At 33.1% G+C, this 16,590-nt stretch overlaps 1 protein-coding gene across 3 annotated transcripts; it reads right to left on the reverse strand.

The window, feature by feature from the left end:
• Positions 1-2,073: 2,073 nt before the first annotated feature.
• On the reverse strand, positions 2,074-9,390 carry LOC145031033 (stomatal closure-related actin-binding protein 1-like). Of its 3 annotated transcripts, none has more exons than XM_078979484.1 (13): positions 9,242-9,390; positions 8,646-8,948; positions 8,433-8,561; positions 8,235-8,327; positions 7,816-7,956; positions 6,502-6,570; positions 6,296-6,379; positions 5,517-5,697; positions 4,569-4,685; positions 4,372-4,430; positions 3,833-3,967; positions 2,367-2,516; positions 2,074-2,265 (listed from the first exon to the last, which is right to left on the reverse strand). In XM_078979484.1, the coding sequence occupies exons 2-13, from the start codon at positions 8,925-8,927 to the stop codon at positions 2,221-2,223; spliced, it is 1,485 nt and encodes a 494-aa protein (XP_078835610.1). In that variant the 5' UTR covers positions 8,928-8,948; positions 9,242-9,390; the 3' UTR covers positions 2,074-2,220. The 3 variants fall into 3 exon arrangements, with proteins under 3 accessions (XP_078835610.1, XP_078835611.1, XP_078835612.1); XM_078979485.1 differs by lacking the exon at positions 9,242-9,390 and adding an exon at positions 9,132-9,238; XM_078979486.1 differs by lacking the exon at positions 9,242-9,390 and adding an exon at positions 9,051-9,069.
• Between the last annotated feature and the right edge of the window lie 7,200 nt (positions 9,391-16,590).

The raw sequence follows: 16,590 nt of genomic DNA on the forward strand, positions 1-16,590 counted from the left end.
AGTGAGAAGAGACTTAAGTTACTTGTAGAATATGTTCTAGATTTGCATAGATATAAAGATCATCAAAATGGATAAGAAATGGAAAAGATATGCATGTTTTGAAGTTGGGAAAAAAATGTCCCCAAAGCTGGAATGGAATTAGCGATGTACTTTGCTGATTCCCAGAGACCACGACAAGACCATCTATTTATCACGACATGAGAACGCATAGAAAACACATATTTAATCTATTAAACCTCTTTTCTCGAACATACTTCATTGGGTTCGTAGGAGGGTTCTGCTATGGTGATTTTGAGGTCGTGAAGTTGTCTAGAGAAGGCTAGAATCAAGGGAAACAAGTTCTAATCTACATAAACACATAAAGGTATTGATTTCCTCTTTGATTAAGCCTTTTAGATTTAATGTAAAATGTTCAATTTAGATTAGAATGTAACATCCATAAAATTCATGAAAAAATTAAACTCCTAGAACCAATTCACAAACCATTATTCTTTACAAAGTAGTTTCAAACATGTTTATTATCATAGCTTTCCCAAAATCATAAAACAAAACACGAGGAGGTGCACAATCATACCTTTGTCTTCCCGCAATCATATGAAGTAAATTAAACATAACCCAAAATTGTAAGCCCAAAGCTTAGCGAGTTCCCCCAAAGTGCCAACATACACAAAATAACACATTCACAATATTTGTTGGGTTTTGAGCATTCTAACACTCCTAAGTGTACATGAAACCCTAAATATCTTGGATCTATGTTTTCTCTATTATACATGAAAATATGAAGTTTCCAAGATATTACCCTATACTACCATACAAATATCATTTACTTGGGTAATATAACAAGTTAGAATACATAACTTTTAATGAAGCTTGAAGTCTAGAACTTTAAGAGCTTAGCCCCAATAGTATGGAAGCCTCGAATGGAATCACAAATCACCAAAACACCTTGGAAAATCTTTAGGGAATATGGATACTTGGCTCACACTTATGAAATGCTAGTTGATTGTGATATTGGTGTAAATGTGTTCAAGAGTGTTCAGAGAGGAAGATATAGTAGAAGTCAGAATGTGTATAATACGCAACTAGTCTTTCATATATACAAGGATTTTGTAACTAATTGTCCTAATATCTCGGGATCTTCTTTGATTCATGCTTGACCCATATTTAGGAAGGACTTCAACATTTATTTTACTTTAATCACGTTCCATTTGACATAGTCTATCCCTTTTAGTCAAGTCTTTACTCTTGCATAAGACATCACAAAAAATATGAAGGTAATCCCAAGATATTCCACCAATCCAAGATCTTGGACCTCTGAGAATGTTGGTGTAAGTTCAACATATTGACAATAATATAAAGATAAAAATTCGACCCATAACAATTAACATATATATTTAAATGTAGAGCTAGGATCATTTAAGAACTCAAAAATTCATGAAAACCCAAGAACTTTTCTGTTACATAAAAAAAATACTTTGAGATGTCTGATCTATTTTTTTTTACTTTCATACGCTATAAAATCACTATGTTTAAGTAAATTCGCCGAAAAAACATTTTTAATCTGTTTTTTTTACTTCATACATTATAAAATCGCTATATGTGAGTAAATTCGCTGAAAAAAAAACATTTTTATGTATATATGCACATTTATATGTGGACTACTTTACTAATAATCCTACTCTAAAAACCCTTCATCCTGATGATGAGACCGCTAGTGGATTCTTTGGCGGATGAGTTATAAAGCCACATGGACAATAACCCCTCACAAATGTGATTTTACGGCAGGGCACATTAAAAAGACGAATACACCCTTTGTATGAGGGGCATATAGTATATAGACTCAACTAACATCTAAAAAGTAACTTTTTATGTTTAACCTTTTAAATTGTGATTTGATCAAAATATGATAAAAGATATACAAATAAAAACGTTACTTATCGAAAAGGATTTAAAAAAATGTATGTTTTCATATACCGAACATTATTGCAACAAGGTTTCTTTAATTAGACAAGTGAACAGTATTAAATTCATATACAACTACAAAAACTTGTTACAATCAGTGAGGAACCAAAATGAGCAAAACCAAAAAGGCAAACAAAACGATGCCAAAATGGTGTAAATAAAAATATAAAGTACGCAACAATTTCACAATCTGAGTAATCCCAATTCCTTCTAACTTATACATACATTTATAACACATTACATATTCATTCTCAGAAGTTAAGGTTTCTGGGATGCTGTATCATCAGGGCCAGCAAGATTGATCTGCAAATGTAAGTTGTAACAAAACCATTCAAAAAGTTCAAATATCTTTTTCTGCAAGGGTAAAATTGTCATTTCACATGGAAAGAGATTTGGAGGCTTACATTACAATCAAAGGCAAATCTTCTAGCTAGCATAATAGCAGCATTTCTTTCTCTTTCTGATTCAAATCCCAAAACAAATGAAAGTCCGATCTTTGGCTGCCAGAATGATGCTTGAGCTGCAGCGTTTCCACCACCCCGAACTCCACACAGCTGTATTTTTATAAAATTACAAAAATAAATAAAAAGGATGAAATCATAAATTAACCAACAATTCATCCTTACATATAGGGAAATTGTCAGAAAAGTCCCAATATTTTCAGGAAAGTTACATTTTAGTCCCAAGATTTTTTTTTCCCGATTGTTTGTAAAAATAGGATAATATGTGATTTCCTGTTAAATGAAAAAAAAAAGGACTTTTATGTTCAAAAAAAATTCTTGGGACTAAAGTGTAACTTTCCTGAAAATATTGGGACTTTTCTGACAATTTCCCTTACATATACACTTTATTTGTTACTTATGCTAATACGTTTGAAATTGCAGGAAATAATCAAAGAACAATTTTGGACCCTGTAGTTTTAATTTTTCGAAGTTACATTTTTGGTCACTGTAGATTTTAATTTGCATAAATTACATTTCTGGTCCCTATAGTTTTTAAGTTTCCAGAATTACACTTTTGGTCCATGTACTTTTTAATTTACAAGGAAATAAGCAAAAGACACTTTTGGTCCCTATAGTTTTCACTTTCCGGAATTACATTTTTGGTCCAAGTGTTTAGTTTGCATGAATTACATTTCTAGTCCCTGTAGTTTTAATTTCCCGAAATTACACTTTTCGTCCCTGTAGTTTTAATTTTCCAAAATTACATTTTTGGTCGTTGGAGATTTTAATTTGCATAAATTAAATTTCTGGTCCATGTGGATTTAAATTTCCGGAATTACACTTTTGGTCCATGTATTTTTTAATTTACAAGGAAATAGCAAACGACACTTTTGGCCCCTATAGTTTTAATTTTCCAGAGTTACACTTTTGGTCAATTTGCTTTTAGATTTACAAGAAAATAAACAAAAGACACTGTTGATCCCTATAGTTTTAATTTTCCAGAGTTACACTTTTGGTCAATTTGCTTTTAGATTTACAAGAAAATAAACAAAAGACATTGTTGATCCCTATAGTTTTAACTTTCCGAAATTACATTTTTGGTCCAAGTGTTTAGTTTGCATGAATTACATTTCTGATCCATGTAATTTCAATTTTCCAAAAATACACTTTTGGTCCGTGTAGTTTTTAATTTGCAAGAAATGACCCTATAGTTTGCAAGGTTCTGCACTTTCAGTGACATTTTTTACAAGAAGAGTAAATTACAGTTTGGGTCCCTGTGGTTTCTGTAATAACTTATTATTTGTTTTAATAAAAATGTCATCTCTTATAAATTAAACAGGTAATCTTACATACCAACCTTTTATATTATTTTATTCAGTCAAAAAACTTAGTATTAATAATATAAGTACATTGCTATTATAGGTTACCTGCATTGAAGGTGAATAGTATTCTTTAGCCACTGTTGTTTTTCCTTTACAAAGTTTCATTCTCATCTTCCCAACATGAAGTACATGAATAGACTCTGAAGGATGATCCACCCCATTCATTTGGATTATAATTACCTGTATTTTTTTTTAGAAAAAAACAGTATATTATTCACAAATCACTAAATTTTTTTATTTAATATAAAGAGTAAATTACTAAAATCGTCCCTGTGGTTTGGTCAAAATTGCACGTTTGGTCCCTAACTTTTTTTTGCACTCGGATCGTCCCTATGGTTTGATTTTGTTGCATTTTTCGTCCCTTACATACATAAATTTAGGGACCAAACATGCAATTTTTACCAAACCATAAGGACGAAAAACGCAACAAAATCAAACCACAGGGACGATCCGAGTGCAAAACAAAAATTAGAGACCAAACGTGCAATTTTGACCAAACCACAAGGACGATTTCAGTAATTTACTCTAATATAAAAATGGTTTGTCAACATAAAATAGAATAAAACTAAAAGAACATAAATTACATTAAATTCTGTGTCATGTCGACGAACCAATGCTTCCACATAGTTTCCTAGTCCCGCAGCTGTTATAAAATTAAAAAAAAAAAAAATCAATTATCTATTTATATTATTGACTTTGATTTGGTCAAAGATCTACATTATTTTACTCTTCAATAACATTATGAATATATCAGAAAATAAATAAATAAATAAATAAAAACCTGGTTCAATGGGATCGGATGTAGTGAGTGTAGTAGTTTGACCATCTGAAATGACATCAACTTGAAGAATCCGACCAACATCAGAGGGCTCAGGAGCATAGATAGATTTTGTGGCCCCTACCAAATCCAAAACGACATTCTACTTTTAAAATGTAAAAGTAAAAAAATAGCAATGTACTTTGAACTTTTATTTATTTGTTTATTAATAGCATCCTACTTCTACTTTTTATGTTACATCTTTTTATTGCTCTTTTGAAAAATCAATCCAATTATAGAATTGTACTTTTAATTCTTTTCTTATAAGGACATTGTACTTTGTATTTGGATGACATTGTTATAAATGGGGTTAATCTCCATAAAAGACCTTATATTTTGTGGTTTTTCGGATTAAACCTCCAACTTTATTTTTTTCTGAAAGAACCTTGTTATTATTCATTTTTTCCGAAAGAACCCTCAACTTTGTCTTGTTTTTCAGAAAAAAAAAAAAAAAAAACCCTCAACATTCAAATTGTTTCCGAAAAACCTCAACATTTTTAGTTTTTTCCCAAAAAACAAACCCTCACGTTTTACAAGTTTTTTCGGGAAAAATTTACTAAAAGGGCCAGATCGAAAAAAAAAATGAAAAAATGTTAGGTATTTTTCAGGAAAAAAATAAAGTTCAGGCTTAATCCGGAAATAACACAAAATATAAGATCTTTTCTCAGATTAACACTTACAAATGGGTAGATTTTTCATAGTACAATGTAGTAATAAACAAATGACAAAATTGCAAAAATGGTCCCTGTGGTTTTAGTCCAATAAAGTTTTGGTGATGCACCAGTGGTCCAAAATTGGATCTTTTTATTGGTTTTGGTCCCTATCAACTTAAAAAGACTATTATAACCCTTATATTTATTTATTTTATATTTATGTTAATGTTTTGAAATAACGTAGTGAAAATATATATACCTGAAATAATGTCTCTGTTTCCACCTTCAGATGTGAATCGATACCATTGAATAGAAGATTGTGAAAGTTGTGAGGTTTTTTTGGAAGAGGGTTGGATTTGTAAATATGAACCTAAAGCAGGTGTCCCATTTAATTCAAACAAGTAGGATGTGCTTTCCTCTACCCTCCTACTGATTGCCAACTGAAATTTTGGATAAAACAAAATCAGATAATATTGCTATTTTTTAAGAATTCAAAATCCAAAATTATGTCTTTTACCTTTAATATCACACAACATGAAAGCTATGGCCTATGGGTCCTACAAATGCATTGAAAAAGTTCTCCAAGATTTTGTTAATTAATGAGTGATTGTGAAAAAGCTACATTTGAAAATTATGGTATATTACTAAAATTAATGGAATTTTGATGATATTAAAATTAATCTTTGCTATAACAACATGAACAAGTTTCTGTCAATTAATGATAGAAAGGAAAAAAGCATTAGATATAGTGGACGACTTTTTGAAGGTTATTTTAGTGAAAGATAAGGATTATAGGAAAAAGAAAAAGCTATTAGTAAATACCAAAGAAAGAGTCCAATTTGACCTTTTTAGTGTCGAATGGATTAAATTCTTATTAGCAAATTTTATAAAAAGTTACAAGTTGTTCAAATTGTGGGGTGCACATGAAAAACCAATGAGTAATGTAACAAAGATGGTTTACTTAGCAAAATTAATCAGAGGGCAAAATGGTCAATAAGACTGTAAAAAAAGAAAATGGGCAAAATGGTCAAACCCCACCTCTTTCTGAAGCTCAATTGACCGCTTTGACTTCTCAGCCAGTTGAATTCGTAATGCTTGAAGCTCGTGTTCCATGTCCATAACCTGCATAAATAGCATATAAAGTTACAATATCACAAAAAGGATTTTGATTGGCTGATTATAAATATTTAAAAAAAAAAAAAACTCTGCGAAAAGGAATTTAAAAAATTGAGTTGTGAATATACCTTGCTAGGTTGATGCAGCATTTTGATCCTCCTGGCTTCTTGAACCTCCTTCATTAGTTCTTCCAAATCCTGAATATAAAACAAAATATAAATAAATCATAATGCATTAAAATAAGTTAACAATTTAAGATATGCAAACCTTCTTTAATGCTCAAAGCCCCATGAATTAAGATAATTTAAGAAATTTAACATAAGCACCCTTTTCAATGAGTCTCCATTCATAAAACCATAGAATTATTTGATATTTTGATTTATGTTGAATAATAATATATGGAAAGATCTATAACAGAATAAACAAGAGTAGAGTTTGTTATTTTGGTAATTTAGCATAGAAATAAAAAGGTTAAAAACATAAAATGTGGAACAAAAAAAAATCTGAACTTTACAAAACTATGCTCCTATTATCCTTTGAATAGTTTATAGTTCTTTTGACTTCAAAGTCAAAAAGAGTTAAAGGCAGCCTAAAAGTAATATGAATATATCAATTTATGAAATGTAGATGATTGTATGTAAACAAAATTTCTAATAAAGTAAAACTTGCAAAAAAGAAAAACTTTAATTAAGTGGACCATTGTTTTATTTGTTTTGTCTAGTGGAAAGGCATTTACTTTTTCCACATTAAGTGTTATTTGGATAAATAAGGTTTGCGTGTTTTCTTTTGTATGCTGGGTGAACAGTCTATATGACAGTAAATGACCATTTTACCCCTCCAGAAAATAATGTTTCGTGAAAGATGACTGTTTGAATGAATTTTTTTAATGACAAATGACTCTCAGCTTATGAATTATATAAATAGAAACTTTTTAATATAACATATAATGATATATTATAACAAATTAACAATCATAATATATCACAATATCATTAGATAGCAAAAAATATTGATACTTGAAGATAATAGTTCGGATACAAACTTCAGTTGAATCATTTGTTAATAAATAATAAATCTCGAAAATAAATGCGAAGAGAGCAAAATTGTAAAAGAAAATACATCACTTAATGAGGCGTGCATAGATGACTTACTGGATTAAGTGTTGTATGTATTAAGTCCATAAAGTCAAAAAATAAATAGCATATAAGTTTTTTTATGAGGTCACTTTTTTTATAAATGGTGTGGGCCAGAGGGACCTTTTTACCCTTTCAACCACATTATACAAAAAGATTGTTGCAAATATATTGAAGTATAGAACCTTAGTTCATATACTTTAAGAAATAACCACATAATATATAACAAAAATCTGATTTTGTATACACTCCTTTTACAATAATCATGAGCATATGTAAAAGACTGTTTAGAAAATTCCAAAAAAAAACCTGGGTTCCAGAAGCTTTTGAATTTTTTTCTTGCTCCTGAAGAGCCTCTTCTACTCTCTGAACTGCAGCTCTTGCATTTTCAATTTCACTCCTTGCTAAAGATCTTTCTTCATCAACAAGCTTTTTAGCATCTTCTGAAGCCTGTGTGAAGTTACAAAAATTAAATTACAAAAAACAGAATCATTTGAAAATATAAGAAATCTACAATGTTTCTGTTTTATCCTAATGCTATAACTTCGATTGTACGACAATTGGTTGTTAAATTGTGGAATAAAAGCTATTCAAATTCAAACTTCTCATGAACAAGTTGTAAATGGCTAAACATATATTTCTTGAATATGCATCAGTTAGATATAAGAATGAAAGTCTAGAGAGAACAAAAATAAAGAAAAACTGTAGATTGTCATAAAGACACAAACCTGCTTTAAAAAATTTGCAAGCTTTTTAACCTCAGCCTTTTCTTGAATTAACTCTCCTTCCCTCTGAGTCAACTGAACAGCTAAAGCTTCAACCTACAATGATGGATATGATTAAGTGATTCCTTTTTAAAGAAAGACTTGTTACAAGAAAAAATAATGGAGAAAAAGGTAGGAACTACAAAGAAAGATGAAACCAACCATAGCAATGGCATCCTCTACATCATCCATGTTCTTACCCACAACACGCCCTCTAAGTGATTCAAGTGCATCTCTAAGCTTCTTCAAAAGAACATGTTTCTCTAAACATGTCACATCCCTGAGTTTAGCCTGTTTTGTCATAAGTAAGCGATTTTCATTATAATGAAAGTATAAACTAACTTTTAAGATCATGAAAACTTTCAAAGAACAAACCTCATCGGATAATTTAGCAGCAGCAGCTAAACCCTTCTCAAATTTACTAGCCAAATCACGAACAGATAAGCGTTTTTGTTGTTCTAACAACTGAGCAGTCTCTTTGGCTATGACTTCCTTCATAGAAACCAACTTTTGGTCTTCATTTCCGTACATAATTTTGTCATTAGCCCCAATTTTGTAGTTTGGAAATCGAGTAGATGCAAACATCACATCTGCAGACACAGGGGGAACTGCCAAACTTTGCATTGTATAGCTGAAATCACGACCCACCTTCGTCATCGTTCCGATTTATATATTACACTGTAAAATCATAAGAATCAGAAACGACTTAGAAGTTAGAACAATCAACGTATTGATATACTAGAGAATGACATTAACGAAAACACAAGCAAAGGGAGATACGAAAAATCGATGAAGAAAACAACTGCTAGTATGAATAGCAACACGTAAAAGGGGCAAAACCCTAAATATCGACATTTTCACCTTAAGGGGTAGTTGTTAACGAACAAAGCCCTAACTTCAATCATACACATTTAACCAAACAAAGCAAAGTAAAATGGAAACTCATGGAGGAAAATGAAGAATGCACTTACATCACATGTAAAATAAGACAAAAGTAGATAATTGAGGAGAGATTTCTTCAGTCGGTGAAGATTTAAGTTGTTAGAGCAGTCAAAACATGAACAAGGAAAGTTGAGAAAGAGGGAGGGAGACAAAGACAGAATTGGGAATATAAATTAATTAAATTGATGAACTAGGTTTAAATTGGGAATACTATTACGCTCATGATTCATAAATTATCATGATGCTGTTGGATGTGTTTGCTTGCATTGTAAAAAAATATTAGCTGGACCCATCAGTTTTGTTCTTTCTTCTAGATTTTAGTAATTGTTTTGGGTTATAGACTTATATTCGAAGAAATCTAAAGGTATTTTGTTTTTTCTTAAATTATGGTCAACACAAATATATAGTATCGTGTCAAAAGAGAGAGTTTCGTCTTAACCCAACTCGTTAAATTATTATGATGTATCATGTTAACTTTTTTTATTTTCATGTTGGGTTTCGAATTAGGGTTAGGGCCTGTTTGATTTGGTGTCGATCGGTTCGCTCAGACGTTTTTGTCTGTCTCAGTCCGGTCAAGGTGTTTGATTTGCATCTAATTGGGTTGGTACCTCTCACTCGGCCTACAAAATTGGTTTACTTAGTTCACTAAAATATTAACAATAATTGAAACTGGAACTTCAATTGCCCCGATTTACCCGCCTCATCCTTCCCACACGTTCCTTCTTTGTGCACCTTTGACATCTACGCCCCCCGCTTCCATTTGTGTCGCTCCTTCCTCCTTCGACGGACGTCTATGTGTGTATTAAGGCTGAATAGAAAATGGTGCCACCATATTCCTCCTTCCCCTAATAAGCAACAACATGTCCGTTTTCTTTCTATTCTTCTTGATTCCATCTTCGATTTTTTGAAGCAGCAGGTAAGTTAAGGGTTTCGTCCTTGATTTTGCTTCGATCAATCAATCCCTTTTTTTTTTTTTGAACATTCCTTTATAAAAAAATCTTAATCAGTAATTTGATTTGTAGATTCCCTGCTACTTATCATTTTTCTGTTTTGAATTAGTTTCACCATACTTGTTGCTAAATTGAAGATAATCGGGAGAATTTTGATCAACGTATGTCGTATGCTCTAATATTCAACATAGGCTTATGTGTCTTTGCTATCAATTGTTTCAAAATTAGGCTTCATTTAAGGAATCTTTGTTTGAAAAATTCTAGATCTTTTGCCTTTGATGTGATTCTTCATCCATAGAAGTGATATGTGATTATGGTGACACCAAAGGACACAAAATGATGTGTGATTAATAACCATTCATTCCTTTTGACCTAAACTTTTATATTTAAATGTTATGTTTCACTTCATTTTGACTTGTTTGGTTAAATCTTTTGGATTAATTAATTTATCATGTGATTTGCTTTATTAATAAGTTGTCAATAATAACAAGAAAGGTTATTGCTTGAGTTATCCACATTTCAACTTATTAAAATTTTTAGTATGTATATATGGAAGAGTTTGCAATGGTGTCATGGAGCACCTACTGCATTGTTATTTGTGAAATATGATGCACCTCTTTTTTGTTATGAAGATCGCAAACTATACAAAATTGTAAGATGGTCATTTTGCTTATTTAGCACAACCAATTAGACGCATAATCAAACACGATGATTTTGGTCGTATATAAATTTAGTCAAACTTTAGACCTAGTTAGGTATCTGACTCGGTCAGATCTGACTCAATGAACAACTATCAAAACCACCCCTTAGACATTGACATGTGTAACATTCCGTTTAAAATAAAAATAAACAAATAAATAAAATTAATTAAATAAATAAAGTTAAATAAATAAAATGAATAAATAATAGCCCTAAAGTAGTAATATTGACGAGTGTTAGCAGGGGAGTTAAATGTTATAATTTCAGGAATTTAGTGTCTAAATTGTATCAATTAGACTTGAAATGTAAAGAATTTCTTGACCAATGGTTGTTTGGTAGATAATGGCCCTAATCTGAAAATGTTAGTGGTTGGAAGGGTTGGAAGTGTCAATCGTGCACTTAAGTTTGGAATTGGAGACGGGAGATCAAACTCGTCACCCATCTCATCCCTTAAGCTCATATAATACCCGATACACCTTGACCCTAGAATCCATCTTCAACCGCCACCCTTATAGCTACTCACCTGCAGCCGCCGCCACCCCCTTGACGCCACCTTGAGCCACCGAAACCAACCTCTGCCACTGTTGTCAACAAAGGTGGAGATCGACGTGTGGACACCATTATTGTGGGCAGTCAGAAAAAGTGTGTCCAAGGTCATTGTTGTCTCCCTCCGGTAATGGTGCAACCCATATCCCTTCTTCCTTCTTCGTTCCTGTCATCGCTACTTCGCACCCATCGTTGCCACTTGTCTGGTGGTTGTCCCGTCGCCAACATCATTCCGTCAACCGCATGTCACCGTGAGTGGGTGGTTGTGTGGTGTTAATGTTTCACGTGTATGTGTGTTACTGCTGCAATTTCTCTCTCTCGATCTTCTCTGTCACAACTAGGAAATTCGATGCCTTGTAAACATTTAACAATGATAACAAATGTGAACCAACAATGTGAAAGCATGTAGGATGCTTATTCAATAACAACAAAACTTCAATCAAACACTTTATACAAACGTTCAAAAAGTCAACAAAGAATTGGAGAACCCTAGAAATCCTTGTTTAAGTCCATTTTGGACTAGGATTTCCTTATTGGGAACCAATGGACCAATAAGCTTCCAATTTGACTATCTTGGGCTTAGAACTCTTAAATGAGCTCTAATTGGACCCACTTTCAATTATTTTAATATTTTGGGCCATATTGGGCCTAGAATGAAATAAAATATTTAAAATGACCATATTGGGCCATAACAAAACTAAATAGCCCTAATGGGCGATAAAAATTTATACTTTGATGTATATTGGACCTATATCTTGGATTTAATCACTCAAGGCCCAAAACTCTCTCCTATCTTCTCCATTCTCAACCCAAGCCCAAAGGAAAAGAGGAGTTGACTTATTAATGCCACCTCATTTTTACATGGAGGTTTTCCATGCATATAACCCATATTTCCATGCAACCATCACTTCACTTAATCTCTCTTATCTTCTCTCTTTTTGCTCTCGGCCGAAACCAAACACACACACACACATTTCATTCAAAATTCTCTCAAAGAAACTCTCTCTCCATTCTCTCCAAATTTTCGAGATCTAAGAGGTGTTCAAGGGATTTCTTCCATAAAAATCATCATTCAAGAACCCACCAAGTTCGAGATCCATCCAAGGAACTTGATAGGGCCAAAAATAGCACCAAACTCTCCAAATCTTCTTCAAAACCGATCCACAACTCAAGGTGAGTTTCATACCCCCCTTCTTTTCAGTTTTTATGAGTTTTATGGGGGGAGAATACAAGTAAATGTGTAGATCTATGTGTAAATGTATGCTATGTGTGATTTGATGCATGTATGTGTGTGATATCATGTGTTTGTGATGAATATGTTATCCAAAAAGTGTGTAAAAACCGAGATCTAAAACATGAGGAAGGAAATAAACATAACTTAAACTATTTTACACTAATCAAGTCAAGAAAAATAGTTCATATGGTTAGGATGAACATACTTGAACATAAAACCCATTTTTGGGCATAAAATGTCAAAAACACAAAACTTAGGGTCCAAACCGACAAATTATAATTTCTGGAGGGTCAAAAGGGTCCAAACAGTTTCTATAATAATTTTTCTGAACAACAACATTTTTGAGGGGCTTAAAATGTAAATTTTGAATTTAATGGGCTAAATTTGGGCTTTTCAGCCCAATAAGCTTCAAAATGCGAGATTTCTAAGTTTGAGGGGTTGAAAATGCAACTTTCTGTAAAACAGGGGATTTGAAGTGTAATAAAACTATTCCAATGGTCAAAAATGCTTTTCAAATTCAAAAAGGATCAAAAATGTAAAAAATTTCTATTTTGGGCCAAAACTGTCAAAGTTGCGAAATTGAGGGTTTTTACCGAGAAAACATCATTCTAGAAGGATTAAAGCTGTTTACAAAATAAATTTGGGCTAAAAATGTCTTTTCAACAAGTTTATGTTACTAAAGTGTCAAAATAATGTTTTAAGGACTAAAAGAAAATTCTTTTATATAAAGGACTAAAAGTGCTATTTTTATAAAAGAAAGGTTGTGAAAAGGTAAAAATCTTACTTTTAAACAAACAAATTCATTAAGACAAAATACAAGATCCACGACTACCGACGAAACGTGAAAACAAATATACTCTCAACAACCAATATCGTTACAAAACGAATTGATTCGGTCTCGAATCAGTAACAAAACAAAAATCAATAAACCATAGTATTTCAATAAACACGCAATAACTACGAGGAGTCAACATTCAAACTTTGGGCATGAAAGTACTAAATCGTGCTTGTTGGGCCTTGCTAGCCCAATAACATGATCTTTGGGTCCGAATGGAACTCGCTTACTATGACCCAATTACATGTAAAAGGACTTTCAATAGCTCTATTGTGCTATTGGGCCCTAATGGTCCATTAGTACTGCTAGTGAGGTCGAGAAGTCAAATGCGAGTTGGGCCAAGTGCCTTTCGCATTCCCGATAGCCTTGAATAACTTATGGAAATAAAGGGGGCTTCGTACCCTCCTTTCTCCTCCGTTGACCGGCTTATGAGAATTCAAGTAATCAGATTTGTGGCGTTAATCAAGAGAAGTCAGGGTGGTTGGATTATGTGAGTAGTACGGACGACGCCTTAAGGATCGTTCGTAATTTGTGGTTATAAACTAGTCATTTTAATTAATGCGTGATTGTAACAACTCACAAACCTTAATTAATCCAATGTCACCTGGGTAATCAAAAACAATTGTCGTATTGGTATAACAATAAACAAGTCATGTAATTTACGTATTGGGAAAACATGGGGTTTTCCCGGGGAGTTCAACATTTTAACCTATGTGAGGTATACAAAGTTCAACAATTATACATGTTTTCAAAATCGACAAGCATATTTACGGATCTTCACACTTTTTATAAACAAATACTCTTTTCAGAAAATATCAGATTTTTTGGGTTTTCAATCTTCACAAAAATCATTTTTCCATAACATTACTTATGAACTCACCAACATTTCATATGTTGACGTTTTTCAAAATAACTTGTATTCTCAGGTAACAGGTAAGCCGAAGAATAAGTACCAAGTTATGTCATGGTGTTTTACTTAGATTTCCTATCGAACGGTTTATGTTATGAAATTGTAATGACTAAAACAATCTAATAGATGTAAACTATATCAGTTGTACTATTTCAATGCATGGTGCTGAATGATGTTATGATTCATGTAGAATCATTGTGATGGTATTCAATTTAAGTCACGAGAGCCCTCGGGCGTTGCCGCAGTTCGGTTTCGGGGTGTGACATTCTCCATTCCTTTTGAAACGCTGAGCTCGACCGACCACTGCCTACCACCACGACGTGGCTGTGTTGTGTGGGTTTTCGTCTGTGTGTGTATGTGTTTCAGCTTATGTCAATGTGTATATGCGGGTTTTTGTCGATGTCGTGGTGTGGGTGTGCTGTTTGGCCGGAAAATGCAAGGGGCCACCATGGCAACCAACCATGGTGGCTGCCGCCCTTAATACTTTTTCTACCACCACCAGCCACCATGTGTGGGTGGTTGTATGTGTGTTATATGGTGTGTGTGTGTGTGTTTTCTTTTAGATGGGATGTTGTATGAATGTTCTTGGCCGGAGAAAAATCTAAGAAAAACCCGTCACCGCCACCGTAAGGAAGTGGCTGCCACCTCCTACCATCATGAACCGTTGTCGGCGACCACTTCCCAAGGTGGCAATAGGGTTTACAAAACCCTAATCTTGGAGTTGGTCGGGACCCGCATTAAAACTATTAATTAAACTTAAAATAATACTTAATAATTATCTACAATTAACTTAATGCAATATTTGACTTAATGGATTAAGTCCTTAAGAGTTTAAGTGGGGAACACTAACCCTAGTTATCATTTTATGTGAAACCCTAATCGTCATTTCATGTGAGGTGGTCACTGTTGCAAGTGACTATGAATTGTGATTGGGTATTGACTCAAGTATCTTCCTGTAGGTGTTTGGAAGTGAGCTGAAGCTGATAGATTTCTTCATTGCTACGGTAGTTACCTACACGTATATCGGGGTGAGTTTCGCCTCACTGTACTCGTGGGTCGAAGGCACCTGTCACAACTAGAAATTTTAGGGTCAAGTAAAGCCTAAATTGTAACCACGAACAATTGAATATACAATGTAACCTTGATACAATGATGTTTATTTAAAGCTAATAGAGCACATCTGTATGACCCAAGATAACATATACTTAAAAATCCATAGACCTTGAAAAGCCAAAGCAACTCAAATAAGAAATACAATGGTGTTAACATAACAACAAGTATTTATATCATGATCTTAGTTTCTTAAATGCTAAGGTCACATTGTAGTTCTTATTACTCAAAAACCGAAACCACCAAGTTAGGATATCTTCGGACCGAAATCTCCTATCTAGGGTATCCTAGGACCGAAAACACAATTTCCTAAGTCTATTATGGCAGAAAACTCCATGAAAGGCCCACTAAGGCCGAAATCATACCAGTGTTGAGTGTTAGGACCGAAATCACCAAGAGAATGGGGTGATTTCGGACAACCAAAGAAGCTTGGAAGGGTTTTCGGCCAATTAAAGGTGTTTCCAGTGGATCTTCCCATGAGTTTTTAGTATTTGACCTCAAAAGATAATACTTCAGCTTTACACAATTTTACCCAGTACATACCATGCAACACACTCATTTATCCTTCAAATATCCATAAACTTACCCATCCACCTCTTCCATAAAAATCCACATCCAGGAGGATTGCCTTCATTCTTCATCACTTCTTTCATTTTCTCTATTTTCTTTCACACTTCCAAGAATTTCTCTCAAGAACAAACTAGGTGATTTTCAAATATCATCATCATATAAGTGGTCCTAAGCGTTTCGGTAAGCAAATTCGACATTCTCTAGTAGTTTCATACACTCTTGTGTAAATTTCATCATCTTTACACACTTATTCATATGTGAAACCCTTAGGTTAATCATAACTCCAAGAAGTTTTTTCAACTTCACTCAAGAAGCTAGCTCAAAATTCTTCAACTTCTTCCTTCAAATCATCCACCAAACCAAACCAAGATGAGTTCATACCCCCATACTTTCTAAGCTTTTTCATGTTTTTAGGGGGGGGGGGTTCATGTTTTTAGGGGGGATACAAGTAAAACCTTGTTTACCACACAAATAATTACATGTTTTCAATTAAAGATAATTTATAAATTACATAACATATGGTT

This window comes from Lactuca saligna, chromosome 2 (genome assembly GCF_052625555.1).
Source record: "Lactuca saligna cultivar CGN05327 chromosome 2, ASM5262555v1, whole genome shotgun sequence".
Taxonomy (NCBI): Eukaryota; Viridiplantae; Streptophyta; class Magnoliopsida; order Asterales; family Asteraceae; genus Lactuca; species Lactuca saligna.